Here is a 26,219-nt window from a genome sequence, read left to right on the forward strand (position 1 = left end):
TTTCAGTAGTGTGAGTTCATGCGGATAGTTCCAATTCAGATGAAGGATTAGCTGTATTTGCTGGGCGTGGTGGCTCATGCTGTAATCGCAGCACTTTGGGAGGCTGAATCGGGCAGATCACCTGAGGTCAGGAGTTTGAGACCAGCCTGGCCAACAAGGTGAAACCCTGTCTCTATTAAAAATACAAAAATAGGTCAGGTGCGGTGGCTCACGCCTATAATCCCAGCACTTTGGGAGGCCGAGCAGGCAGATCATGAGGTCAAGAGATCGAGACCATCCTGGCCAACATGGTGAAACCCTGTCTCTACTAAAAATTCAAAAATTATAATGGATGATTGGATGCAGAAAATGAAAAAAAGAAAAAAGAAAAAGAAAAAGAAAGAAAGGAAAAAAGAAAAGAAAAGAAAAATACAAAAATTAGCTGGGCATGGTGGTGTGTGCCTGTAGTCCCAGTTACTTGGGAGGCTGAGACAGGAGAATTGCTTGAACCCAGGAGGCAGAGGTTGCAGTGAGCCGAGATTGTGCCACTGCACTCCAGCCTGGCACCTGGTGACAGAGTAAGACTCTGTCTCAAAAAAAAAAAAAAAATTAGCCAGGGATGGTGGTATGCTCCTGTAGTTCCAGCTACTTGGGAGTCTGAGGCAGGAGAATCGCTTGAACCCAGAAGGCAGAGTTTGCAGTGAGCCAAGATCGCACCACTGCACTCCAGCCTGGGCCACAGAAAGAGACTGTCTCAAAAAAAAGATTAGCAGTTTTTGCTTAACTATCTTTCTCTTATAGTCAAAATCTTGGTTTCTAACACTATTAATATAACTAATTACTTATTTGCTTTATTATGGTAGACTGTGTGTTATAATAATGCTCAAACTAATACTTCCAACATTAAAATTTATCCATGGCTCCTTTTGCCCTTTGAGGGTTGGAGACATACAGTCAAAATGCTGACTTTTATAATCACTTGAAAAATTCTTTTGTTTTTTGAGACAGAGTCTCACTCTGTCACCCAGACTGGAGTGCAGTGGCACAATCTTGGCTTACTGCATTCTCTGCCTCCCAGGTTCAAACGATCCTCGTGCTTCAGCTGCTCGAGTAGCTGAGATTACAGGTGTGCACCACTACGCACAGCTAATTTTTTTTAGTAGAGATAGGGCTTCACCTTGTTGGCCAGGCTGGTCTCGAACTGCTGACGTCAGGTGATCCGCCCACCTCTGCCTCCCTAAGTGCTAGGATTACAGCACTGAGCCCAGCCGAAAGAAAATTATTCTATGTGGTTTTGCTCCAACTTCACATACAGTTAGGTACATTTGTTACAATTTGTTTCATATTAGTAGGGATTGCTTTATTTTTCTTCTTTTTAATTTGACCTAAAATGAATGTAAACTCTAATTGATTTTGTGTTTTAATTATATAAAACATTTACATGGTTCCAACATCAAAACCATACAACAAGGGGTTATTACCATTTTACACATGAAGAAACTGAAGCACAGAGAGATTAGTATCTGCCCCAACATCACAGAGAAGTGAGTGGTCCTTCCCCACAGGAGGCAGGAGGCTGGGAGAGGCGCTGCAGGCGGCCTTCGGGTGGGACCTGAAGAGGTAGATTCAGACATACTCAGGCTCCAGCCCTCCAGTTCCCAGTTCCTTTGGCTATTCTTTTTTTTTTTTTTTTTTTTTTGAGATGGAGTCTCACTTTGTCACCCAGGCTGGAGTGCAATGGAGTGGTCTTGGCTCACCGCAACCTCCGCCTCCTGAGTTCAAGCAATTCTTCTGCCTCAGCCTCCCCAGTAACTGGGACTACAGGCGCGTGCTACCATGCCCAGCCAATTTGTGTATTTTTAGTAGGGACAGGATTTCACTATGCTGGCCAGGCTAGTCTTGAACTCCTGACCTTGTGATCTGCCTGCTTTGGCCTCCCAAAGTGCTGGGATTACAGGTATGAGCCACCACGCCCGGCCTCTCTGGCTATTCTTTATGGAACGAGCTGATGGTCTCCTCTGAACACATGGGTTTGCAACCCTCAAAGCGAGGGTCTGTCCAGTTCACAGGGTCAGCTGGCTCCTGCCAGTGCAGCAGGGGGACTCTCTGATGATGCTGTTCAGCCTGTAGGTCCCATTGCTGTCTCTCTTCTGCCCCACTCCCCGCCCACTGCACACTCCCTGTCTGTGGCTGCAGGAGCCCTCAGAGCCATACTAGCCATTTCTGCCCCAACCCCCTCCTCCCTGGGCTGGGGTCTTGTTCTTCCTGGCCTCTTTCAGAAGCTATCAAAGCCCCCATTCTCCGAGCACAGCTGTGCCAGCATTCAGGCCCACATCCCCCTCTTCAGTCCTACTCCCACATGCCCGTGGCACAGGACCCAGATGCCTGTGCAGGGCCTCGGAGAGGAACTCAGCTGCCTAGGCCCCCGCTCCGAGTTTGGGAGAAAGGGGGCAGGTGAAGGAGGTTGGAAGGACAGGCTCTTCCAGTGGCCACTGTGGAATGGAATCCAGTGAGGAAGGCCTAGGGCTAATGCTGGAGATGGGGGGAACTCAGGGTGCAGGAGCATGGAGGGGAGATTCTCTTTTCTCAACTTGGGTCATGGCCTAGGCTTTGGCACGGATAGGGGATATTGGGGGGCTGGTGGAGGCAGGAGATTGATTGTTCTCATCCAGAGAGGCTGGAAAACTCCCCAGGGCCCAGGAGACTGGGAGGCAGCCAGCTGGGCAGCACATGGGAGGGGGAGGAGAGCTGCCCACACTCTCCCTCCCTCTTTCTCCCTCCCCTGATAGACATCTGGGGAGCCCTGGCAGGAACCCTGGCCTGGGAGTCAGGAGACTTGGGTTTTGGTCCTGGTTCAGCCAAGTCCATGCTGTGTGACTCTGGACAGTTGCTGGACCTCTTCGGGTCTCAGTTTCCTTGTTCAGAAGATACTCAAGGTTACTGGAGAAATGTTTCTCCTATTACTGAGACAGGAGGTTCTTCCTGAAATCTGGCTTTTTTGCTTCCTGCTGCCATTGATTCTGTTTGCTTTCAGCCAGTTCCCCGGGGCTCTCTTTCTGAGATCTGGAGGGGCTAGGCAGAGGGAGGTCTTGGCTTTTGCCTCCTCTCAGAAGGTGAATAGAAACAGGGGAAGATGCTTATGGCCAAGGGTCCATAATTGTAAAGAGAGCCAGTTCAAACTGCAGGTTAGCCTTCAGGATAAATTTTCCCAGCTGGAAATGTTGGAAAAGCCTCAGAGAGGTGCCCATTTCCTCCCCTGAGAAATCCTCTGGAAAGAACTCCGCTCCCAAATAATGAGCCCTCCATCCCATTCACAGGGGAGTGGTCCTCTGACCTCCTGGCCTCCTGGCCAGGGGATTGAGATTAGGTTGACGTGTGTTCACACATGTGTGTGTGTGATTGGCAAAGGAAAAGAACTAGATTTTGCTGAGCCCAAGTCGTGCGCCAGGGGTTTCCCTTGCCCAGTCCAGGTACAGTAGATATTGCCCAGTGCAGTAGATATTATTCAGCCTGTTGTTCAGAAGTGAGAGTGTCGGAGGAACTGGGCCCTTTCTGAGGTTTGCTACTGCAAATGACAAAACAGGAATTTGACTTCAGTGCCAGTGATACCAGAGTCCTGTTCACAACAGCAGCTGTCTGTTCTCTCACCATGTCTGGTCTCCCACCAGGGATCTGCCTCTTGGAACAGACTGTCTGGTACCAGCCCTTGTCCAGATCCAAGTGCTACTGGCCTCTGTCAAGGATGGACTCCCCCAGGGCACCGAAATGAGTGCCAACACTTCTGGTCATGAGGAGAGGTGGTAAGGAAGGTCACTTTCTCTGCATTCTCTGGTCACAGCCAGGTTTCCCTGAGGCAAGAACTGTGGTTACATCTGAGCCACCATGGGGATTAAATTTCAACCACTTGGTTGCCTGGCTCAGTCTGGCTGGCCTCAAGCCCTGTAGAGCCCGTAGGCTGGACACATGCATCCATGCTGAGACAGTCCTGGGGAAGGGGGATTTTCCTGAGCTCTAAGGAGAGCAAAAAGATATCCTAAGGCTGCCCAGACCTGTCCCCAAAGGCCTTCTCAGATCCCCTCTTTCTCCTAGAAGAATTGGAACTTCATTTCCAGGCCTCGAGCAGTTCCTGGTCCACAGTTGGAATTCAGTTCAACTCATGTTTGTTTAATGAAGTGAATAGATTGAGGTTCCTCCCTCCCCAGACTCTCCCAGGCACCTTCCTCTGTCCCTTTCAGTCTTGCATCCCTGCCTGGGGCATTTTTCTTTTCTTTTTCTGAGATGGAGTCTTGCACCGTCACCCAGGCTGGAGTGCAGTGGCGCGATCTTGGCTCACTGCAACCTCCGCTTCCCAGGTTCAAGCAATCCTCCCTGCCTCAGCCGCCTGAGTAGTTGGGATTACAGGCACCTGCCACCACATCTGGCTAATTTTTGTATTTTTTTTAGTAGAGACAAATTTTCACTATGTTTGTTAGGCTGGTCTTGAACTCCTGACCTCAGGTGATCCACCCACCTCAGCCTCCCAAAATGCTGGGATTACAGGCATGGGCCACTGCGCCCAACCAGCATTTTTCTTAGTAAGGAAATTTACCATCCACCCCTCCTACAGCCCAGGTCTTCTTGTCCTGTCCCTACAGTAGATGGATCTCTGGGAAGGGGCCAGAATCTTCTCTTTAGATCCTCAAGGATTTGGAGTGGGTTTTTTTGTGAGCTTCTCAAAGCCGTTTGAAACCAAGTCCATAGCACTGGGAGTGAAAGCCAGGCAGTGGTGAGTAGGGGTGCTGGCACATTCAGTGGGGAGCCATCCAGAGTTCCCAGGAGGGACCTAGGGTGCAGTCTAGATGGAAGGCTGGGGTCCTGCCCTGAGCTGCATGTGCATTGAGCGCACCTCACTTTACTTGGGGTATTTTGAAGATGCTGTGGAGATTATAGGGATCAAAGCCCTCCAAAGCTATCCTCGGTGCCAACATTGGTATCCAGGGGAGGGAATCTAGGCATCTGGCTGTCCTGCCTACTGTCCGTGCCAGGGGCTTTGCCTACAGACCCAGGAGGGAGGAGGAAAGGCAAAGAGAGCCTGGGAAAGGAGAGGGAAACAGAGGCCCTGGAGCTGGGGGAAAGGAGAGTCATTGGTATTCTGGGCGCTGAGGAGTTCCTGGCTGGGCAGCACTCAAGGCCCACCCCCTGGCATCAGGGTGCACATTCAGCATCCACAGCCCTGGCCAGTAGGCCTTTTGGGCTCCCGGCAACGCCTGCATTTTGCACATTGGTTTGCATGACTGGTAATGTCCCTTCACAGCGGCACCACACCCCACCCCCATCCCAGGTCTAGAGATTTCCTGACTTGCTTTGCTTAACCCATGGTTCTGCTGTCTAACCTCCATCCTTCCAGCTGCAAAGTCAGCTCCTCCTCTGTGCAGGGAGTGGGAGCACCACAGGAGCCAAAGCCCAGTCATAGCTGCCTCCAGGGTCATTTGCACCCCATTCTGCCTCCAGAAAGGAGCTTCCCGTTTTTATTGGGGAGGGTGTCTCTTTTCAGGAGCAAAGCCCCCATTCTCTCTTCATCCACTTCCCTACAGTCTAACTGAATCCCTCCTCCTCCCTCATTGACCAACGAGAAGTCCCTCGGCTGTCCAACTTCCACCCCTCCAGCTGCAACATCGTCATCCTCTAGCTCAGCGAACGCTGGGCGAACGCTCCTTCCCCGCCCCTCCTGCCCCTCCTCCCTACTCCAAGTCCTCGGCTTCTCATCCCCGGAACGATGTCCTACTTCGCTCGTCCTTGCTCTCGCCGCTGCCGCCGGGAACCGACGCAGAGAAGGCAGCGGGTCCCGTGACCGTCCCGAGCCCCCCGCGCTCCAGGCCAGGGGCGGGGGCGGCCCCGGGGAGGGCGGGCCAGGGGCGGGGGGAAGAAAGGGGGTTTTGTGCGGCGCCTCCCGAAGGTCCTGCGGCCCCAGCCTCTCCTCGCGCCCGCGCAGTCCCCGCCGCAGTCTCAGCTGCAGCTGCAGGACCGAGCCGTGGACCGGGAGGAGACCCCCGGAGGAGGCGACAAACTTCGCAGTGCCGCGCCCCGACCCGAGCCCGGGGTAGGTGAGTGCCTCCGCAGCCCTGCCGCCCGCCCTGGGGTGAGGGACAGAGAGAGGGGAGTGCCCGCCTGGTCCGCGCCCCCCCGCCTCCCGGCCCTTGCCTCGAGGCTCTGGGGCACCCAACGCGCCGACTCCTGACCCCGCGGCGGGGTAGGTTGCCGGCCAGCCCCAAGCACCCGCAGCTGCTGCTGCCGTCTCGGATCTACAAGCTTCCAGCTCTGCGGGGTGGCAGCCCCCCTGCTGCTCGCAGTCTGATCTGCAGCCCCTCGGGTCCTCGCGTCTCCCCTGCTGCGCGCTCCTGTCCCAGCGCGGCCGCCGAGATTTCCGACCTTGTCCGGCCTGGCGGTAGCGGTCCGGATCAGTCCCTGCCTCCGTGCCCCACGCGCAGGCAGCTCTGCGGGAGGAGCAGCCGCCAGCAGCCCTTCTGGGGACACCTTGCTGTAGCCGGGCAGGACAACCGGTCAGAGCTACTGTAAGGGGTGGTCGGGGTGCCGACTTCGGCTGCAATCCCAACTCCGCACCTTGCTCTGTGACCTTGGGGCACTTAGTTGACCTCCCTGAACCTCGGGTTCCTCATCGGTGTCATAAGCAGAATATAAACAGTCTTCTTCTCACAGTTGAGGTTATCCACGGGAAGCATTTAGAACTGCCTGGGGTGGACGTCAGTAACTGTTAGCTGGAATTCCGTTCACACTCTTGCATTCCCTCCTAGCACTGCCAGGGGCCTGGGAATTCCCTCTCCCAGGTATTTCCATATCCTATCAGGCATTCCCCCAGTTATTAGAATAGCTCTGCCTACATGGTTCTAATAGGACCAAGAGATTGGCATCAATTTGGAGGGGCACCGTTATTATCTGCATTACTTAGATTGCAGATGAGAACAGTAAGATCAGGGAACAGTGTTACCCATAGACCCACCCACAGTATTACCAGTGCCTATGTTGTTCTGGCTAACTTTGCTATTTATAACAGCACCATCCACATTTCAGATTCTGTAGGGATCTGCAACAGCTCAGCTGGTGTTGCTAATAGTATTATTAGTTGTGCTTCCAATAAAAAGGACTATTTATGTAATGATTGCAATTACTCCTACAGGCCCTAAGGCCCCGCTGATATCGTGTAGGCTCGTGTTGCTCCTCATGAAGCCATTAAAGGGGTAGCAGAGAGCTTCCCTCCTGCTGTGGGCAAAGTTCTGACCTCTTGCGCCTCCCTGCTGCCCCTGCTGAGGGCTGGAGCTCAGTTCCTATGGGACAGACCTTGGCTGCCAGCTGATGGGCATTCAGCATGGAGGGTGGTCCAGCATGGTTAGGTGTGTGTACCCGCGTGCATGCCTACACACACACACGGAAACACACAGAGCGTGGTCTTAACTCTCTGGGTTGGGTCTATGAAGACTGTGAGGGAGATGGACATCCACGGTCAGACAGAAATGATGATGCAATAAGAGGAAAGTTTCCTGAACAGCTCAAGAAATTCAGAACAAGGGCAGAGATCCAGAGACTGGAGCAGAAACAGAGAGGGGGTGTTGTGGAGTCAGGGGAAGGGACAGCATGACTGCTGAGCTCTCAGGGTTAGAGACAGAGTGGTGTGCCCTGCTCTGGAGGAGGAGAAGACGGTGTGAAGGTGAGTGGTGTGTGGGATAGAGAAGGCCACAGAACCCTGGACCCCTGGGTTCCGAGGCTGGCACCAGTTATAGGGAAGCCTGAGTTTCATCAGGGTCCCTAGCTGCACCCGGGAGGGCTGAGGCCCAAGCCTGGGGAGACAGAGCTCTCCAAGAACCTCGTGGGGTTACCCTCTTGGCCTCTCTGGTCAGTGACTCCCATTCTTGGGAACAGGGACAGGTGGCCCTCCATGTTCCAGAGCAGTTAGGTCCTCATTGGCCTCAGACCCTCTTTCCTCACTCTCCCACTGTCAGATCAGAGGTGAAAGGGTGGTCCAGGGTGTTGGCCCCAAAGTGACTCCAACTATATGGGTTTCTGGGCCGCTGTCAGAGAGTTGGGAGCCAGATCTGTGAGCAGTTCCAGCTCCAGCCCAGAGAGAAGGGAGGGAGGGCGCCAGAAGGGGACCGGGCCCAGGCTCTGGCACAGCTCAGATGCATGGCAGACAGTCTTCCCAGCACCCAGCAGGCACTGGCTGAATAGTCCCCACTCCAACCCCAGAATAATCCTCCCAAGCGTCCCCATGCCTGAAGCTGGTCTCAGCACCTCTAATCTGGCCCCATCAAGAACGTCTTCCCTCTCCAAGGTCAGAGAGAGGCCATAAACATCTGGTTGTGCCAATCCTCCCCCAACTCTGACCCTGAGGGAATGATACCCAGGCACAGTAGGGGAGATGAAGTTATGATGGCAAGCAGGTGGGAGGATCTGGGAAAAGTAGGAAATTTCCCATCAGCTCGGGCTTAAGAAAGTGGGGGGCAGGCACGAAGGCAGAGCCTGAGATGGCAGGGGATCATGGGGGATCAGCATTGGGCCTGGAGTGGGAGTGCATAGCCAGTGGAATAAACCTGATCTCTAGGAAATCCTGCCTGCAGTCTAACCTTCAATTCTCTTGCTGCATCATTGGCCTATTCCATGGCAGACCGGGATCTCCATGCTCTCCTAAGTTTAGCCCAACCCTTAAAGATGATGTTGGACACTAGCTCTGGCCTTCTCTCCTGGGAGCACATTGCCCTGGTGCCTGACTTGGCTTTACTAGGGATTCAGGGTCAGCCCTATCCTCTGAGCCTCAGTCTCCATTTCTCAATGTCACACTGTGTCCCTTTTATGAGAGTGTAAATGCTTTGAGATCTTTGGAGGAATATTCTGGGTTCCAGAGCTTCTGATAGCCAGGGGTAGGAAGGGGTAGCCCCTCACATTTATTCTCACCCCCTTAGTTCACCCTCCAGCCCAAGGCTTTCACAAAAGGTGGGGTGGGGGAAGGGAGGGGCTGGATGGAGGCCAGACTGGCAGAGACAGGGGCTTTGTCCCAGCTGGTTTCCGAGCCAGGAGTTCCGGTGGGAAAGCCCGTGCCAGGCAGAAAGGAGAGGCTGGGAAGAAGAAGGGAGGAGGCAGCCAAGGAAGGGGGATGGAGGATGCTGGGGAGTAAAGAGAAAAGTTTCCTTACAAGTAATGGTGGGGAGGAGGTGGAGGAGAGGGTAGACTCAGGAGGAGCTGTGCTTGCTTGGGCTCAGTCTAGGAGGCCCTCCTGGAAGAAGTCAGGTGAGTATGGTGTCCATGGAGGCAGGGACAGTCAGGGAAGGCTAGAGAGGTACTGTGGGAGGAGGCTCTGGGTTCGAGGACAGAGTCTGGCACTGGGAGGAGCAGATGGAATTCTGAGTATAACAGCACCCACCGTTCATGCTATATGCTGAGTTCCTACTGTGTGCCTGGGGCTGTGCATTAGCACAGAAGCTTTAAGATACAAAACACTCTCAAAGCGTATGGTCCCATCACATCACACTCATGAGGTAGTGATAATGATGCCCTTTTATAAACAAGAAAATAAAGGCCCAGAGAAGGTAAGGAGCTTGGCTTAGGTCACATAGTGAGTTGACTAGGACTTGGGTCTTGGTTCTGAGAAGAAATCCCTTGGTGGGAAGATGGAGATGTGAAGGTAGGGGGCTTCTGGAGCCAGGATATGTGCCAACCCACGTGGGTGTGGTAGGGAGCCAGGGGAAGTCCATCCTGAAGTCTACCCCATCTTTCCTTCTCTAGTCCCTCCGTCAGCCTGCAGCATGGCTCAGCTGCTCCTGCCCCTGCTGGCAGCCCTGGTCCTGGCCCAGGTTCCTGCAGCCCTAGCAGATGTTCTGGAAGGAGACAGCTCAGGTAAGCCACCTCACTTGGGGTCACCATCTCTGTCTCGTTCAGCCCTAACCAACTGCTTCCAGGCTTAGGGGTCCCAGGAAGAGAGAGAAATTGGGAGGGCTGTGGGGAAGGGTCCAGGCTGGAAAACCTGGAAATAAGGGCTGAGCTTTGAGCATCTGGTGGGGTGGAGAATTCCTGGGGCAGGACTAGGGAGGGGTGCTGGGGCAAGGCTTTGGGTCTCTAAGGTGAAGGATGGGGGACCCTAGAACTAGGAGGTGGGAAAGGGATGGAAATGGGGGAAACCCTGAAGGAGACCCTAAGGGAATAGACTGGAAAACTGGGCTGGAAGACCCGGGGGCGAGGTCGGAGGACCCTGGGCTGTGGTCTAGGAATTTTGAAGGGGAAGTGGAAGACTCTGAGTGCAGGACAAGGAATCCTGGGGCAGCATTGACTGGGAGACTTTGGGGGATGGGTCTGGAGACCGTGGGGGTGGGCCTGGAGGACCCAGAGATAGGGCTGCAGGACCCTGGCCCCTGGTACTGGGGGAGCAGGGAATCCTAGGGCGGAAGAAGGGAGCCTGGAGCGGGGCTTGGAGGCCATCGGGTGGGACTCCGAGGGTCCACAGCGCGAAGTTCCAGCCGGCTGCACCCGTTCACAGAGGACCGCGCCTTCCGCGTGCGCATCTCTGGCGACGCGCCACTGCAGGCTGTGCTCGGCGGCGCCCTCACCATCCCATGCCACGTCCACTACCTGCGGCCGCCGCCAAGCCGCCGGGCGGTGCTGGGCTCTCCGCGGGTCAAGTGGACCTTCCTGTCCGGGGGTCGGGAGGCAGAGGTGCTGGTGGCGCGGGGAGTGCGCGTCAAGGTGAACGAGGCCTACCGGTTCCGCGTGGCGCTACCTGCGTACCCCGCGTCGCTCACCGATGTCTCCCTGGCGCTGAGCGAGCTGCGCCCCAACGACTCGGGCATCTACCGCTGCGAGGTCCAGCACGGCATCGACGACAGCAGCGACGCTGTGGAGGTCAAGGTCAAAGGTGAGAGGGCAGGGAGGTTCCCGGAGGGAGGGAGCCAGGGAAGGGAGGACTCTTGCTCTCGGGGAGACCACGGTGTAAGGGGGAAGCAAAGATAGCTGGAAGGCGCAGCCTGGGTTGGAAAAAGAGTGAGGAGGTAGACACAGGCCTTTGTTGCCTCCTTTCTTCAGGTGGAGGAAATTCTGACCACAGTCTAACTTGAGTCCCTCATACTGTAGAGTGAGCACAATTGAACTTTACCCGTGTACAGAGGAGTGACAAGGAGGGTGAGGGGAGGCCAGTGTGCTGGGTGGTCACCTGGCTGAGGGGTCCTCTCTGCCCCACAGGGGTCGTCTTTCTCTATCGAGAGGGCTCTGCCCGCTACGCTTTCTCCTTTGTTGGGGCCCAGGAGGCCTGTGCCCGCATCGGAGCCCACATCGCCACCCCGGAGCAGCTCTACGCCGCTTACCTTGGAGGCTATGAGCAATGCGATGCTGGTTGGCTGTCGGATCAGACCGTGAGGTGTGCTGGGGCTGTGGGCTGGGGCTGTGGGCTGGGGCTGTGGACTGGGGCTGTGGACTGGGGCTGTGGGCTGGGGCTTCTATTTGCTCCTGAGGTGGCCACGGCCCCTCTTCTGCTGGGCGCTGCCTACTGCAGGCTGGGCACACAGGGCTCTCTGCCTCTGGGGCATGAGATGGGTCTGAGGAGGGGAGGGGAGGACCCTGAGCATGTGCGTCCCTGCAGAGCTGGGAGGACGGCCAGCCGTCCGCAAGTGGCTGCACTGAGGGGGCAGTGGGACTCAGGAGAGTCAGTATGGGCTGGCTCCCTGGTGAAAGCATCCGTACTAAGTGATTCTGTCCGTCCTCCCCAGGTATCCCATCCAGACCCCACGAGAGGCCTGTTATGGAGACATGGATGGCTTCCCCGGGGTCCGGAACTACGGTGTGGTGGACCCGGATGATCACTATGATGTCTACTGTTATGCTGAAGATCTGAATGGTGAGTAGGAGTGAGAAATTCCCGGGGGACAATCTCCCACCCCCATAGTGCCCATAGGTCCTCCTGGGGCCTCTGCAGGACCTTATTACCCCTCCCAAGTTTAAGGGAGCAAGCAGGAGGAAGGAGACAATTGGTGTCCCTCTCTGCAAACACTGTCACAGAGCAAGCTCAAGACCAAAGTCTCAGCCAGGCAGCAGGATACCGAGTTGAGCTCATCTGCCACCTGCTGGGTGGACTCTGTGCATGACTCTGCAGAATGAATAGTTTGGGCCCCATTCCTTTGAGCTCTAATATCCATCTTGAGGTTCTATTCAGACTTCGATCCTATGAAGTAGAGTAGTTGACTCCCTGCCACAGATGAGGGAACTGGAGAAGCTTACCCAGGGTTCCTATGGGAGCCCAGAGTGGAAGGAGCTACCAGCTGCCCGATAACCCAGCCTTCTCTTCTCCACCCAGGAGAACTGTTCCTGGGGGACCCTCCAGAAAAGCTGACGTTGGAGGAAGCACGGGCGTACTGCCAGGACCGGGGTGCAGAGATTGCCACCACGGGCCAGCTGTATGCAGCCTGGGATGGTGGCCTGGACCGCTGCAGCCCAGGGTGGCTGGCTGATGGCAGTGTGCGCTACCCCATCGTCACACCCAGCCAGCGCTGTGGTGGGGGCTTGCCAGGTGTCAAGACTCTCTTCCTTTTCCCCAACCAGACTGGCTTCCCCAACAAGCACAGCCGCTTCAATGTCTACTGCTTCCGAGGTGAGCCCACCTCCCTGCAGAAGCTGAGACCAGTCTCAGAAAGGCAGAGTTGAGCCCTAAAAGTCCTACCCTGGTCTGATCAGTGTAGCTCAGGGCTTTGCCATTTGCCTGAAGGGGTCGTGGGTGAAGTCCAGCTTGTCATCTAGGGGTCTAATTCCGGGCATGCGCCCTGGTGTGGTGTCTGTCTGCTACTTGGCCCGAGGAATGGTCACCTTTTGGCCTCTCCTTGTCTGCCTTCCCACTAGTGTCCATGCCTTGCTTATTTCAGCTGGGCTGCTGAAAAAAGCTCCCATTTCCTGTCAGCTTATTGGCAGAGCAGAGATGACCAACATTCTCTGAATCCAATGAGTAATCTGCTCAGGTTATTCCAGTCAAGAACCAAATGCCCTCAGAAGCCCTCTGGAGGATTTCCAGAACCTACAGCTTAAAGAAGCTGTCAGATCTTTAACTAGCGAATACTGGTGGATGGGCACAATTCCCCCTAAAGGGAGCAGGATCTTAAGTACCTTTGGGAATAGAGATAGCTTTCTGCCCACATCTTGTGGTTTGTTTTTGGGTTTTTTGAAATGGGGTCTCACTCTGTCACCCAGGCTGGAGTGCAGTGGTGTGATCATGGTTCACTGTAGCCTCAACCTCCCTGGGCTCAGGGGATCCTTCCATGTCGACCTCCAGAGTAGATGGGACCACAGGCTCATGCCACCATGTCTGGCAATGTTTGTAATTTTTGTAGAGATGGGGTTTTGCCACATACCCAGGCTGGTCTTGAACTCCTGAGCTCAAGCGATCTGCCTTCCTGGGCCTCCTGAAGTGCTGGGATTTATAGGTGTGAGCCACTGCACCCAAACCTGCCCATATCTTATGTTGGGAGCTAGAGGGGAGGTAGTTCTTGGGACCCTCAGAGGGAAAAGCCCCAGCCCAAGGGTGACTGACAATCAGAGAGGCATTGCCATGGGGTGTCTGGGTCCTTCCCCAGTTGCAAGCCTGCAATACTGCTGCAAGAGCTAGAAGCAGAAATGAGAGGAGAAGATACAGCCTTTACCCTCAAGGAGCATTTGGTCTAAAAGGGGAAGACACTGCTTTTGCCATGGGAACCCCTAGCCAAAGGAAAGACAAGATGCCTCACTCCCAGGATGAGGAGAGACTGAGAGAAAAGCATTACTTCCACTGGAACAGATCTGTGGACATCTTTGGTTGGGGGCTGGGGAAGGGTGGGGAAGTAAAAGTCCGTAGGAAGATGGATCCATCTGAAAAGGCCTCCTGGAATAGGGGTAGTAATAATAATAATAATAACAGCTAAAACTTCTATGTGCTGGTTATGATTATGTGCCAAGCCAAGCACTGTTTTGGAAAGAAATGGACTGGATCATGAGGAGGGGCAGGGGGAGTGGGAATATGACTCCAGCTGGGACTACAGTTGGTGGAGGACAGAGGCAGCAAGGGTGCAAGGTCTGGTGTGGAGTAAGGCTCACTGGAGCGGGTGATGAAGGAGGGACGCACTGTCCTGTCTTGCCTGGCTGAGCACAGTCGGCCCTTAGGGCTTTTCTTAGCCCAATTCCACCTTCACTTCACTGGTTTTCTGCTCTTGGCTCCCTTTCCCAGAGGACAAGTAAACCATTCTAAACCTCTGGTTATTTGAAGGTAGTAGATCCCAGAAGGAGGTGGCCCCTTCCCTTGCCTACTTGCCCAATGATGGAGATCCTCACGTGGTACCTGAAGTTATTCCTGCACTCTACCCTCCAGCTATCCTGAGGAGATGGCAACCTCCCCCATTCTATTTCAAGAATTTTGGAGGCTGGGTGCAGTGGCTCACTCCTGTAATCCCAGCACTTTGGGAGGCCAAGGTGGGTGGGCCACTTGAGGCCAGGAGTTCCAGATCAGCCTGGCAAACATGGCGAAACCCTGTCTCTACTAAAAACACAAAAATTAGCTGAGCATGGTGGCACATGCTTGTAGTCCCAGCTACTTGGGAGGCTGAGATGGGAGAATCACTTGAACCCAGGAGACAGAGGTTGCAGTGAGCTGGGAACATGCCACTGCACTCCAGCCTGAGTGACAGAATGAGACTCTGTCTAAAAAAAAGAATTTGGGGGCCGGGCGCGGTGGCTCACGCCTGTAATCCCAGCACTTTGGTAGGCCAAGGCGGGTGGATCACGAGGTCAAGAGATCGAGACCATCTTGGTCAACATGGTGAAACCCCGTCTCTACTAAAAATACAAAAAATTAGCTGGGCACGGTGGCGCGTACCTGTAATCCCAGCTACTCAGGAGGCTGAGGCAGGAGAATTGCCTGAACCCAGGAGGTGGAGGTTGCGGTGAGCCGAGATTGTGCCATTGCACTCTAGCCTGGGTAACAAGAGCGAAACTCCGTCTCAAAAAATAAATAAAAATAAATAAAAATAAAAATAAAAAAAAGAATTTGGGAATGCCTGGGACCCCCTCACACCTTGTCCCAAGCCCAAAATCCCAAGGCACTAAAGCTATTTCATCCATCCTGCTGGCTCCAGACCCTGCCCCTTGGGAATATCTCACACCTCAGCCTTTCCTGATGTCTCCAAAATAATACTTCCCATCACTCTATCTTCTAACTCTCCTCAAGTGTTCTTTACTTTGAACATTATAATATATGTTTGTTTGTCATCTGTATTTAGAACATAATTTCCCTTAAGGGTAGGAGGTTTGCTGTTTTGTTCTACACTGTATCCTCAGCATCCAGGAGAATACTTGGCATGACACACAGTAGGCACCTGATGAATGCTTGAGAAATCAGTGACGAAGTTCTGGGATGCTCCCTGAGCCCCACTGGGTGCTCCACAGGGAAGATGTGAGAGAATTGAGACAATTCTGTGGTGCAGGCTGCGACCCGGAAGGGCAGAGTTACCTATTCAGCCTTGCATCAGCACTTTCCTCCTGCCACAGACTCAGCCCAGCCTTCTGCCATTCCTGAGGCCGCCAACCCAGCCTCCGACCCGGCCTCTGATGGACTAGAGGCCATCGTCACAGTGACAGAGACCCTGGAGGAATTGCAGCTGCCTCAGGAAGCCATGGAGAGCGAGTCCCGTGGGGCCATCTACTCCATCCCCATCATGGAGGATGGAGGAGGTGGAAGCTCCACTCCAGAAGACCCGGCAGAGGCCCCTAGGACGCTCCTAGGTAACTTGAATCCCTTATCCTGAGGATGTTTTGATCTGAAAGAAGTTGGGGGCAGAAGAGGCAAGCCCAGGTTGATGCTGGGGTCCTGGATGGCATGACTATGCCCTGTCCTTTCTCAGCAGCTCAGGGGTGCAGGGCACCTTTCTTGTCTTTCTCCCAACCTTTGCTTTTCCAGCAAATTCTACCCGCAACTCCGTGGAGCTAGAGATGCTTGCACTAAGGAGCTGCCCCCTGGAAAGGAAAGGCCTCCCTTCTTTGGTCCCTCTTCCACCTCACCCACCCCAAACAGACTAGAGTTTTGACAGAGCAGGAGACAGAGATGCAATGACCATGTTCTCTGGGGCTAATGGCGGCTCACAGAGCCTTCTCTAGTGTTGCCTCATCAGTGAGCTGGGGTCAAGTTCTTCCAGTGTGGAGCAAGGACCACCTCTCCTCAGGGCAGGCTCTTCCCTATTCCCTAGGCGCCCCCTCCCCTCCCCCTGTTTTCTTTTCTTCCGGGGTGGGCGCTGTCCCTGGTGCTGAACCGTCTGTGCTTTGCCTAGAATTTGAAACGCAATCCATGGTACCGCCCACGGGGTTCTCAGAAGAGGAAGGCAAGGCATTGGAGGAAGAAGAGAAATATGGGGATGAAGAAGAGAAAGAGGAAGAGGAAGAAGAGGAGGAGGTGGAGGACGAGGACCTGTGGGCATGGCCCAGCGAGCTCAGCAGCCCAGGCCCTGAGACCTCTCTCCCCACTGAGCCAGCAGACCAGGAGGAGTCACTCTCCCGGGCGCCAGCAAAGGCAGTCCTGCATCCTGGTGCATCACCACTTCCTGATGGAGAGTCAGAAGCTCCCAGGCCCCCAAGGGTCCACGGACCACCTACTGAGACTCTGCCCACTCCCAGGGAGGGGAACCTAGCCTCCCCATCACCTTCCACTCTGGTTGGGGCAAGAGAGGTGGGGGAGGAAACTGGTGGTCCTGATCTATCTGGGGTCCCTCGAGGAGAGAGTGAGGAGACGGGGAGCTCCGAGGATGCCCCTTCCCTGCTTCCAGCCACACGGGCTCCTGAGGGTGCCAGGGAGCTGGAGACCCCTTCTGAAGATAATTCTGGAAGAACTGCCCCAGCAGGGACCTCAGTGCAGGCCCAGCCAGTGCTGCCCACTGACAGCGCCAGCCGAGGTGGAGTGGCCGTGGTCCCGGCATCAGGTAATTCTGCCCGAGGCTCAACTGCCCTCTTTATCCTACTTCTTTTCCTCCCACTGCAGCTCTGGGTCACCTGACCTGTAGTCCTTTAACCCACCATCATCCCAAACTCTCCTGTCCTTTGCCTTCATTCTCTTACCCACCTCTACCTATGGGTCTCCAATCTCAGATACCCACCTGCGACTTCCATCCCAGCTCTCCAAGTCTTCACCCTGTGACCCCAGCCTTTCCACTGACCATCTGTGACCCTTCCCCCACATCAGGCCCTCCACCTGTAGCTCACATCTCACCAGCCCCACAGAGCATCCTCAGGCCTCTCCAAGGGCCCTCATCACCTATTGCAGTCTTCAGGGCTCAGCCCATTTCCTACTACTCCCTTCCCCATCTTGTGTGCCATCCCCTTTAGCTGCCTCCCATTGATCTCAGAGAAGCCTGGGAGTCCCTTCCCACCCCTCAACCTCTGGGGTCCAGGAGAGCCCATGCCCCCACAGAGCCTTAAGCAACTACTTCTGTGAAGTATTTTTTGACTGTTTCATGGAAAACAAGCCTTGGAAATAAATCTCTATTAAACCACTTTGTAACCAAGCTCTGGTACCCTCTGTCTCCATCTTCTGATGTCCACCCCTCTTATTCCATGGAGAGCACTTGGATGCTTCTTCTCTGTCTCTGTCTCTCCCTCTCTCTGTGTGTGTCTTGGCCTCTCTTCCTTTTTCATCTTCGGCTTCTCCCCTTGTCTGTCCCAGCAGTATAACAGCCCCTCATTATTCCCCCAGCCTCTCCTTCTCAGGCCTGTCTACACTTTCCTTCCTAGCTACTGAGATCCCAAAATTTAACTGTACACATTACCCCCAGAGAAGTCATCATCCATAGTCTGAGGCAGTGCTGGGAGTTGTAGTCCCTCACTCCTGATGGGGAGAAACCCACGCAGCCTGGGGTGTATGTGTTGTGCATTTATGTTCACTTCCAATCCATCTTGGTGGTGCCAAGAGTCATAGTAACTGGGAGTCTCAGCATAGAAGCAGTTCCCTGGCATTCAGGTGCCCTCATTCCCAGCCCCCAGCCCTGCATCTCAGCAGGGGGTGGTATCTAACTCTCATCCCACTATCCACAGCTTCTCTCTTCTCCACTAACTCCTGCACTAATCACCATTCCTTACTCCCTAGGAGGAATGGTTTCACGCTCCCTAAACCCAGAGGGTCTCAAAGTACCTAATGCTGGAGAAGACACAGATCGAGGAGGAAGTGATGGAGAGTGTGAAGGAAGGAGTCAGGTTCTGGGATCTGAGAGAATCCCTCCCTACTCAGGAAGGCTAAGATTCCCATTGGAGGTCCCTGGAGAAGGCTGGGATTCCCTTAGCCTTAGGACCCCTGTCTTAGATGGATCACGTCCTGCGTCACACCCAGGCTTACCCATGTCAACTGTCAGCTCCCTGTGCAACTGGCCTTGGAGTTCAGCCCTGTGGCAGATAGGGAGGGGGTTTGGTGGGAAAAGGAGCAAAATTGGAGGTATCTACAGTGTCTTAGTTCCCCATCTGGAGGGTAAGTGAGAAGTCTTGCCTGCTGTTTCAACGGGAAGAAAGGAAAAACTTTTTGGTTGTGTAGAGTAGGTGTCCCCATAAAGCGAGTGGAAGGATGACAAGAAGAAGAGTTCCTTCATGCAACTCTGCCTGCACTGGGTTCAGGTTCTGCAGCCCACAGTCGAGGGAGGGACCCATGGCCTGGGTAGGGGACCAAAGACCAAGTTTAAGAGCCTCTGTCCCCCAGGGTTGGAGGGTTGAATGGGAAGGAGCAGAAAGGACAACAGGAGGGGCAGGAAAGTATGAGGAATGGGAGGGGAGTTCAGGATTCTACCCTCTGTGGGGCCTGGTGCTTAACGGGTTAAATGAAATACCTCTTTCTCTGGGGTTGGGAGGTGGGCAGCACTACCAGCTGGGAAAAAATTATTGGCAGGAGGGAAGATGACAGGAGGAGTGGTGCTGGAAAAGCGGATTCATTTTACCCAAAACAGCTAGGTCATCCCAGCAAAATTCTTTGAATCGACTCCAGCTTTTCTCTCCACCCCCACTCTGATTCCCACCAGGCGGGGGGATCTGTGGCCAGGCCAGCATGAAGCACTGTGGGCCTTGGCCATGGCTGCTAGAGGTGGATGGTAAAGTCTGAAGGGTCCTGCCCTGGGGTGGTTTTTATCTCCCATGGCTGAGGGCCTTGACCTTCATAGTTGGTCTGTGGAGCCAGCTTCCCCTGGGTCATCTGAACCAGAAAGGATTGGAAACTGACAGCTCCTCTAGCACCCAGGCACACTCTAAGGACAGCCACCTCCTACACCAGGATCCAGAGAGAAAAAAATCCGGTAAAGCAGATGGCCAGCCTACCCAGATGGAGCTAGATCCAGACAACAGATTGCAGACCTTCAGGGTAGTGCGTTAGTCTAAGAGGACTGCCTGGAGGAGAGGGAGCCAGAAGGAGCGGGTGAGATGGATTCTAGGTTGGAGAACCTGCAGAAGGCCCAAAGAGGAGTTGGGAGAGGGAGCCTGTAAGGGGAAGAGTCTGTGGATATAAGAAGGGGAGACAAGAAGTTGAGTGATGTTGAGAGAGAGCTGCATGTGTGAGGCCGGTCAGCACTGCAGGACAATGGGAGCTGCGGCCGGGGGAGAAGGGGCAGGGCATAGAGTGAGGAAGGTGGGCTGGATCTCCACTGACCACTGTAAGGCTGACTGACTGCCCAGTGGACAGCAGGAAGAACGGTTAGTATTCATGTGGACCACACCAATATCAGGTCTCAGGAGCAGTCAAGGGAGACCGCACTCCACTGTTGCTATGGTAATCCTTCCGTCCTCTCCTTCACTTCCATTCATCCTACCTACCCTATACAGAACTGTGCTGGGACCTGGCACAAAGACAAGGGGATGAGGGACTAAACTCCAAGCCTAGAGAAGAAAAATGACCTGCCCAATGGCACACAGAAGAGCCAGGAGCAAGATAAGAGTTTAGATCTGTAACGTTCTGTGCCCAGCATATTTCTCCATCCAGGGCCTGGGTCCCGTGGCCCTCGTGGCCACTTCTCCCCAGCCTCTTTTGGGCTGGGCTCACATTGGTGACCATAACAATGGCCTGCACAAGGCTGGGCCAATGCTGAAGAGGGGAGCGGGGAGAGGAAAGAAACCCAGAACTCGGGGCTGGATTGTGACCAGAGGCAGCTCTAGGGAGAGCTTTTAGGGTGCTGACAGCTTCCAGGACAGAGAGGTCAGGGCTGGGGGACCCTCTGCACCCTCTCCTGGAGGTCTCAGGCTGCAGCATCGGGCTGCCTTGCTCCCCCCACCTCACTTCTTTCCCCCCTTAGGTGACTGTGTCCCCAGCCCCTGCCACAATGGTGGGACATGCTTGGAGGTGGAGGGAGAGGTCCACTGCCTGTGTCTGCCTGGCTATGGGGGGGATCTATGCGATGTTGGTGAGTGTTGAGGGATGGGGGGTGCAATTTGAAGCCTGGACCCTGCCATAACATGCTACCTCTAGGAGGGGGGAGGGAGGACATTGGTTTTGGCCTTGTCATTAATGAGTCCCTGCTTTAGGCAAGTTGCACAACTTCTCTGAGCGCTACCCTCAATTTTCTTATCTAAGTGAAACCAAAATGCCTCTCATAGGGTGTCCGTTTGACACCAGTGCAAAGCATACTCCTGGCATTTAATCGGCGGTCAATACATGACAGGCTCCATTCTCCTGGAGAGAAGAGCATTGTTCTTTAGTATGGAGACCCAGGCTGGAACTCCATCCCCTACCCTGGTCCCTGTCTCTTAGAAAAGGCCCCTGCCCAAGAGCCCCTCCAGGCTCCTGCTAGCCCCCTCATTCTCCACTAGCTCCTCGGCGTCGCCTCTTGCCCCCTTAGTCCCGCCCCTCTCGGCCTGCCGTAGTGGAAGGAGCCCAGTCCCTTCCAGGATACCTGCCCGCCCTGGGTTCTGGGGCCCTGAGATGCCCGCCCTCCTGTGCCACAGGCCTCCACTTCTGCAGCCCGGGCTGGGACGCCTTCCAGGGCGCCTGCTACAAGCACTTTTCCACAAGAAGGAGCTGGGAGGACGCAGAGACCCAGTGCCGGATGTACGGCGCGCATCTGGCCAGCATCAGCACGCCCGAGGAACAGGACTTCATCAACAGTGGGCCGGGCGACAGGGTGGGAGGGGCCCCCGCCATCCGCTGTCACTCTCTCACTCGCCTAACCGCTTTCCTCATTAACCCATGCACTCATTCCTTGGTTTTCTCCAGCTTGCATTCCCTCACCCATTCGTTCACTCCCCTTCTCTTTCTCTCTTCCTCCTTCCCACCCTACGCTAAGGCAGTGGCCTCGCGGTGGAGTGCGCCTGTGTGGGCCGGGCCGCCGCGCAGGGGGCCGCCTCCAGTCCCTCCAACCTCCCGGCTCTCCTCCCTCCATCCGCCTCCCCCAACTCCAATCTTGTTGAAAGTTTTCACTCTTTTTCCAGAGCGCCCCTTTTCCAGCCTGGGTCGATATCTTCCTTATTCTCCCACCACCATTCCCCTGCTTTCCATCTGGCCCTTGCGCAGAGGCTGGAGGGAGGGAGAAGAACGCGGTAGGGGCGGGTTCTAGATCGCAGGGAAGGGTTTCCCCGGCCGTAGCCACAGACCGCCCGGGAGCGGGGAATGGACGCCATCTGCTGGCGGCAGCGCTCACTGCACGCCTCCGTCTCCCTAGATCGGTACCGGGAGTACCAGTGGATCGGGCTCAACGACAGGACCATCGAAGGCGACTTCTTGTGGTCGGATGGCGTCCCCCTGGTGAGAGGCCCCGGTTGACCCTGCCGTCCAGCTCGCTTCCTCTAAGCACTTCTGTCCCCTGCCACCCCCCACCCCTCCTGATCCTGTCCCCTTCTTTTTCCAGCTTCCTTCCCTTTCTCGTGCCCCTACCCTGGTCTCCCTGGGCTCTCCTCCCTTCCTTGTGTCCCTCTCTCTTCCCTTCTGCCTCCCATTCTCCCTCCCCTAAAGTCCCTGCCCTCTCCTTTACCCTTCGCCTGGAGGTCCCCTACTCCTCAGCCCTAGCCTAGGGTTCTGGGGCCCTGAGATGCCCGCCCTTCTGTGCCGCAGGCCTCTGCTTCTGCAGCCCCGGCTGAGACGCCTTCCAGGGAGCCTGCTGCAAGCACCCTCCTGACCCTGTCCCCTGACCCTGGGCCACCCGCACCCGTCCTCCTCCCCAGATCCTCTAGGCCCTCTCCCAGAGCTCCTGGTGTAGGAGCTCCTCACCACCTCCTCCGTCCCCCCAGCTCTATGAGAACTGGAACCCTGGGCAGCCTGACAGCTACTTCCTGTCTGGAGAGAACTGCGTGGTCATGGTGTGGCATGATCAGGGACAATGGAGTGATGTGCCCTGCAACTACCACCTGTCCTACACCTGCAAGATGGGGCTGGGTGAGGGCGGGCAAAGGAGGGTCCCAGCAAGGAAGTGGAGGGGTGGGCTAGGGGAGCAGGGGGACTGATGCTTGCAGACAGAGAGTGCAAAGCTGCACAGCGAGTCAGAACGTGTTCCAGACCATGGGAGAGCTAACAAGTTATGTGGGTCCACTCGGGATCCCGGATCTTTTTTTGTCATGTGGTGGCCCATTTTTCTCTTCCCCATGGAGATTCTGGGAACTGTCACCCACAGAGCCAGGCTCCCAGTTCCTAACTGTGTTCCTTCGCAGTGTCCTGTGGGCCCCCACCAGAGCTGCCCCTGGCTCAAGTGTTTGGCCGCCCGCGGCTGCGCTACGAGGTGGACACGGTGCTTCGCTACCGGTGCCGAGAAGGACTAGCCCAGCGCAATCTGCCGCTGATCCGCTGCCAGGAGGACGGTCGTTGGTGGACCCCCCAGATCTCCTGCGTGCCCCAAAGGCCTGTGAGTGCCAGGAGGAGGCAGGTGGGGATGGGGGACGGTAACCAACGGTAGCCCTGGACTCCCGGCTCAGCCCTGCCTGTCACTGGCCATGTGACCTTGGAACAGCCACTGCTCCTCTCTGAGGCAAAGGGAAAGAGGTGGGCTGGAGGCTCTGGGGGTCTTCAGGGCTGATGTCTGATAACGTGCAGCCGCATTCTGGGCTCTTACGGGCTGAGCGAGAACACCAGAGGGCAGGCTCTAAGGAGAGGGGGAGGAGGAGCCAGGATGGAGGGTGAACGTGTGTGTCTTCGCCAGGCCCGAGCTCTGCACCCAGAGAAGGCCCCAGAAGGACGTCAGGGGAGGCTACTGGGACGCTGGAAGGCGCTGTTGACCCCCCCTTCCAGCCACACCCCAGGTCCCTAGGTGGCAAAGCCTTGCACACTGCCGGCCACAATACCGCCCTGTCACCCAAACCCTCCCGATACCCTGTGCTCCCGCCACCACAGGAAGTGACAACAGGACGAGGGGTGGCGCAGAAGTGCAGGTGACAGTGCCTGAAGGGGCTTCTGGGAAATACCTGGGAGGCTCCCACCCAGCCCAGGCCCCCTCCCCTTCCCCTGGGCACCAGCTCTTCCCCTCAGGGCCGGGGTAAGTCCCTAAGTGCCTCAACTGCCCTCTCCCTGGCAGCCATCCTTTCCCCTCCATTCCTCTCAGGAGCACTGTGCCCACTCATTCTGGGTTTTCCAAGGGAATGGGCCTGCAGGATGGAGTGTCTGTCAAACCAGCAGGAAATAAAACTGCATTTGAGCCCAAGCAAGTTGGATGCTTCTGTGTGCGTGTCTGTAAGGGGGGGGGGGTGTGGGTGGGCAGGGCCTCGTAGTATACATAGAGCTTCGGTGTGTATTCGCTTCCGAAGGTCAGAGACGTCCCCAAGATGTCAGCGGTAGACAGAACAGCTGCCAGTAAGTACGTATGCAATGGAGGATCGCACAGGGCCTGGGGGACAGCCGGAGCGATGCAGCATGTTTGCAAAGGGATAGCGTACCCTGAGTGCCTAAGAGTCAAGCGGACGCCAGTGAGTTCTGCCTGGGGAGGAGAAGGGCGGGGGTCCCAGAGGGGAAGGCAGAGGCTGGTGCCTTGGCGCCCCAGTTCTGAGCTTCCGGAGGGCCTTCTCTCAGGGGGTGTGAGAGTGAGGGTGAAGGGAGAGCTCCGCGGGCTCGGCAGCACGTCTAGGGGTGAGGCCGCAGGAAGGCTTCCGTCCAGCAGAGGAGGCAGAGATGCAAGAAACTGGGAATCGAGCTAACGGCCAAGGGGAGGTTCCCAGCCCTGCGGTGGACTGGGCTCCGGGGAACCACCCGGGGGCCTCACAGGCAACGGCCAGCAGAGAGCGCTGCGGACCCAGCACAGCGCTCTGAGAGTGCCTTGTGCGCGTGCGCCGGTGGGGACGGGCGGAGGGGTGCGAGGAGCCCCAGGATTCCGCCAGGGGGCGCCGCGGGCCTGCGTGCTGAGGAGGGAGGGAGGGGAAGGGAGGGTGGTTGGCTGGCGGGGGGTTAGACTTCCGGCCAGGCTGAGCTGGCCCTGGGGGCTGTGAGTCAGCGGAGGTTGAAGGGATGAGGTCACTCTCTGAGAACTGGAGAGAGAGTGGAGAGAGAGTGACCGAGCGCGCGTGTGCTTGTGTGTGTGTGCACTCTTCTCCCAGAGCACAGAATCGCTGGTGAAGTGCGTGTCAGGATGCGGTCTGTCTCATGATGAGGATGAATCGAGGCTGCAGATCCTCAGGCACACGCAGACACATAGGCACACACGCACACAGTCATGTGTACACACTCCTGCGTGTGCCCACTCAGTTACAGCACATCGCCCACATGGCCAATACTTTCTCCTTCTCTGAAGCCAGTAAAGCCCACAGACAGGAAGACGGGTCCAGAGGAGCAAAGGCTGAGAGTGATATGGGCAGACTCAGAGATAGCCGGCAAGACACACAGACAGAGGTTTAATGCAGCTCTGTGTTGATGGGAGCCGGGGCTCTCCCAACCCATCCCTGCCCACCTCCTGTGCCTTCCCTACCCTATTTCTAAACCCGAAACCAGCTGGTCTCTGATACAACAGTGTGACCTTCCACACCCACCCGCCACCACATTTCTCCCTCACCCAGGCCTCACCTGCCCCACCTTCTGCCCCCCACACCACTCAGCCCGGAGTGGCTAGGGAGCAGGGGCTTCTGTTTCTTAAGGAGCTATAGGGAAGAGGATGATTCTGGGGCCAGAGTAGACCCTCACTTTATCCTATATTACCTTGCGATTGTCCAGTCAATGCATTTTTAGGACTCTTAAGGCATTTAACTGGAACTGTGAGTGGACGAAGGTCAATGTGGGCCTTTGAAAGTAGGGCCTGAAGGGGAGAGGGCTGGGGAAGGGCAGTGTCTGTCCTTGGGTTCTTAAGGGAGGTTCCCTGAGGTGGAGTTAGATAGCATATTGGATTCCTCAGAGCCCATGGTGGTGAGCTAGAAGGGGCTTTGGTTTCCCATCAAGGCATTCTCACCGACTCTCCCCAACAGCGGCAGGAGGGCTCCATCATCTTCTCTGATCAGGAGAGCTCCAGAGGTAGACAGAGGCTGAAGCTGGAATCCTGACCTGTCCCTGACACCTGCTGGGCTGCTCTGGCGGGGCCGGAAACGGAAGCCCTCTCCTGGCTTTGTTGGGCTTCCTGGGGAAGGTGGAGCTGGTCCATGGGTGACTCAGCACCCTGCACAGAGTCCAATCCCTGGCCCAGTCTGTGCGTGCATGCGTGTGTGTGTGTGTGCATGTGTCCTATCCCGGTCTTGGGCAGGAGGAATTGGCCCCTCATAGCGTGTTAGCCCCGTCTCTGGGGATATGGATGAGGGGCCACACCTCGGTCCGCCTCTGCTTCCAGGGCACAGCACCGATCTAACGATGTGCATTCCCCTGCCAAACCCCTGGACGTGGGCTAAGCTCTCAGCCTCCTTCCCACATGTCTAAGCAGGGGTCCCTTCGCAGAGTTTTCAGTTTCCTGGGAATGAAAGAGATCAGAATGTGTATGGAGAGAAGAGGCCCAGTCCAGGTGAGATCTAGGGCTTGAGCATTGCTGAGGGGCCCGGGAGCCTGGGAGCCTGGTGAGACGGCCTTCCAGAGACCCCCAAGTCATCGGCCAGTGTCTCTAGCTTCCTTCCTTCCAGGCTGCTCTACCACACTCCTACCTCCCCATTCCACCCCCACACCCCCAACTCCCACAGCACGGTCGTGACCTCACTGGGGCCTTTGTCCCAGCCGTGAGGCCCTGTCTGTGGGCCCGTCTCCTGCACAGGGAGAGAAAGGGCCCCATTGTTCAGGCTGCCTGCTGTGACACAGCAGCTCCCAAAGACTTCCAAAAATGCTCAGCCCATCAGACTCCCGTGGGTGGGTGGACTTTCCCTGG

General features: G+C 55.8%; 1 protein-coding gene and 1 long non-coding RNA gene across 8 annotated transcripts; one reads left to right on the plus strand and one right to left on the minus strand.

The window, feature by feature from the left end:
* The first annotated feature begins 5,980 nt into the window (after window positions 1–5,980).
* Window positions 5,981–23,601, plus strand: BCAN (brevican). 7 transcript variants are annotated; one of them, XM_012449810.3, is made up of 14 exons: window positions 5,981–6,062; window positions 9,751–9,861; window positions 10,499–10,873; window positions 11,197–11,371; window positions 11,721–11,848; window positions 12,305–12,598; window positions 15,514–15,747; window positions 16,290–16,934; window positions 20,271–20,378; window positions 20,920–21,078; window positions 21,633–21,715; window positions 22,198–22,342; window positions 22,615–22,805; window positions 23,100–23,601. In XM_012449810.3, exons 2-14 carry the CDS (start codon window positions 9,771–9,773, stop codon window positions 23,205–23,207), a joined length of 2,736 nt encoding a protein of 911 aa, XP_012305233.2. In that variant the 5' UTR covers window positions 5,981–6,062; window positions 9,751–9,770; the 3' UTR covers window positions 23,208–23,601. The 7 variants fall into 7 exon arrangements, with proteins under 7 accessions (XP_012305233.2, XP_012305232.2, XP_012305231.2 ...); XM_012449809.3 differs by lacking the exon at window positions 5,981–6,062 and adding an exon at window positions 6,629–7,367; XM_012449808.2 differs by lacking the exon at window positions 5,981–6,062 and adding an exon at window positions 9,109–9,255.
* Window positions 9,505–25,445, minus strand: LOC135272172 (uncharacterized). Its single transcript, XR_010340263.1, has 2 exons — window positions 25,326–25,445; window positions 9,505–10,852 (listed from the first exon to the last, which is right to left on the minus strand). It is a non-coding gene; the product is annotated as an uncharacterized LOC135272172 (long non-coding RNA).
* Between the last annotated feature and the right edge of the window lie 774 nt (window positions 25,446–26,219).

This window comes from Aotus nancymaae, unplaced genomic scaffold, assembly GCF_030222135.1.
Source record: "Aotus nancymaae isolate 86718 unplaced genomic scaffold, 86718_ANA_hifiasm-v0.15.2.pri h1tg000108l, whole genome shotgun sequence".
Lineage (NCBI taxonomy): Eukaryota > Metazoa > Chordata > Mammalia > Primates > Aotidae > Aotus > Aotus nancymaae.

Coding starts and splice junctions, on each gene's coding strand:
- BCAN (XM_012449808.2), top strand. CDS start 9,129: ATGCTGGGGAGTAAAGAGAAAAGTTTCCTTACAAGTAATGGTGGGGAG. Junction 9,862..10,498: donor TCTGGAAGGAGACAGCTCAG/GTAAGCCACCTC, acceptor ACCCGTTCACAG/AGGACCGCGCCTTCCGCGTG. Junction 10,874..11,196: donor TGTGGAGGTCAAGGTCAAAG/GTGAGAGGGCAG, acceptor TCTGCCCCACAG/GGGTCGTCTTTCTCTATCGA.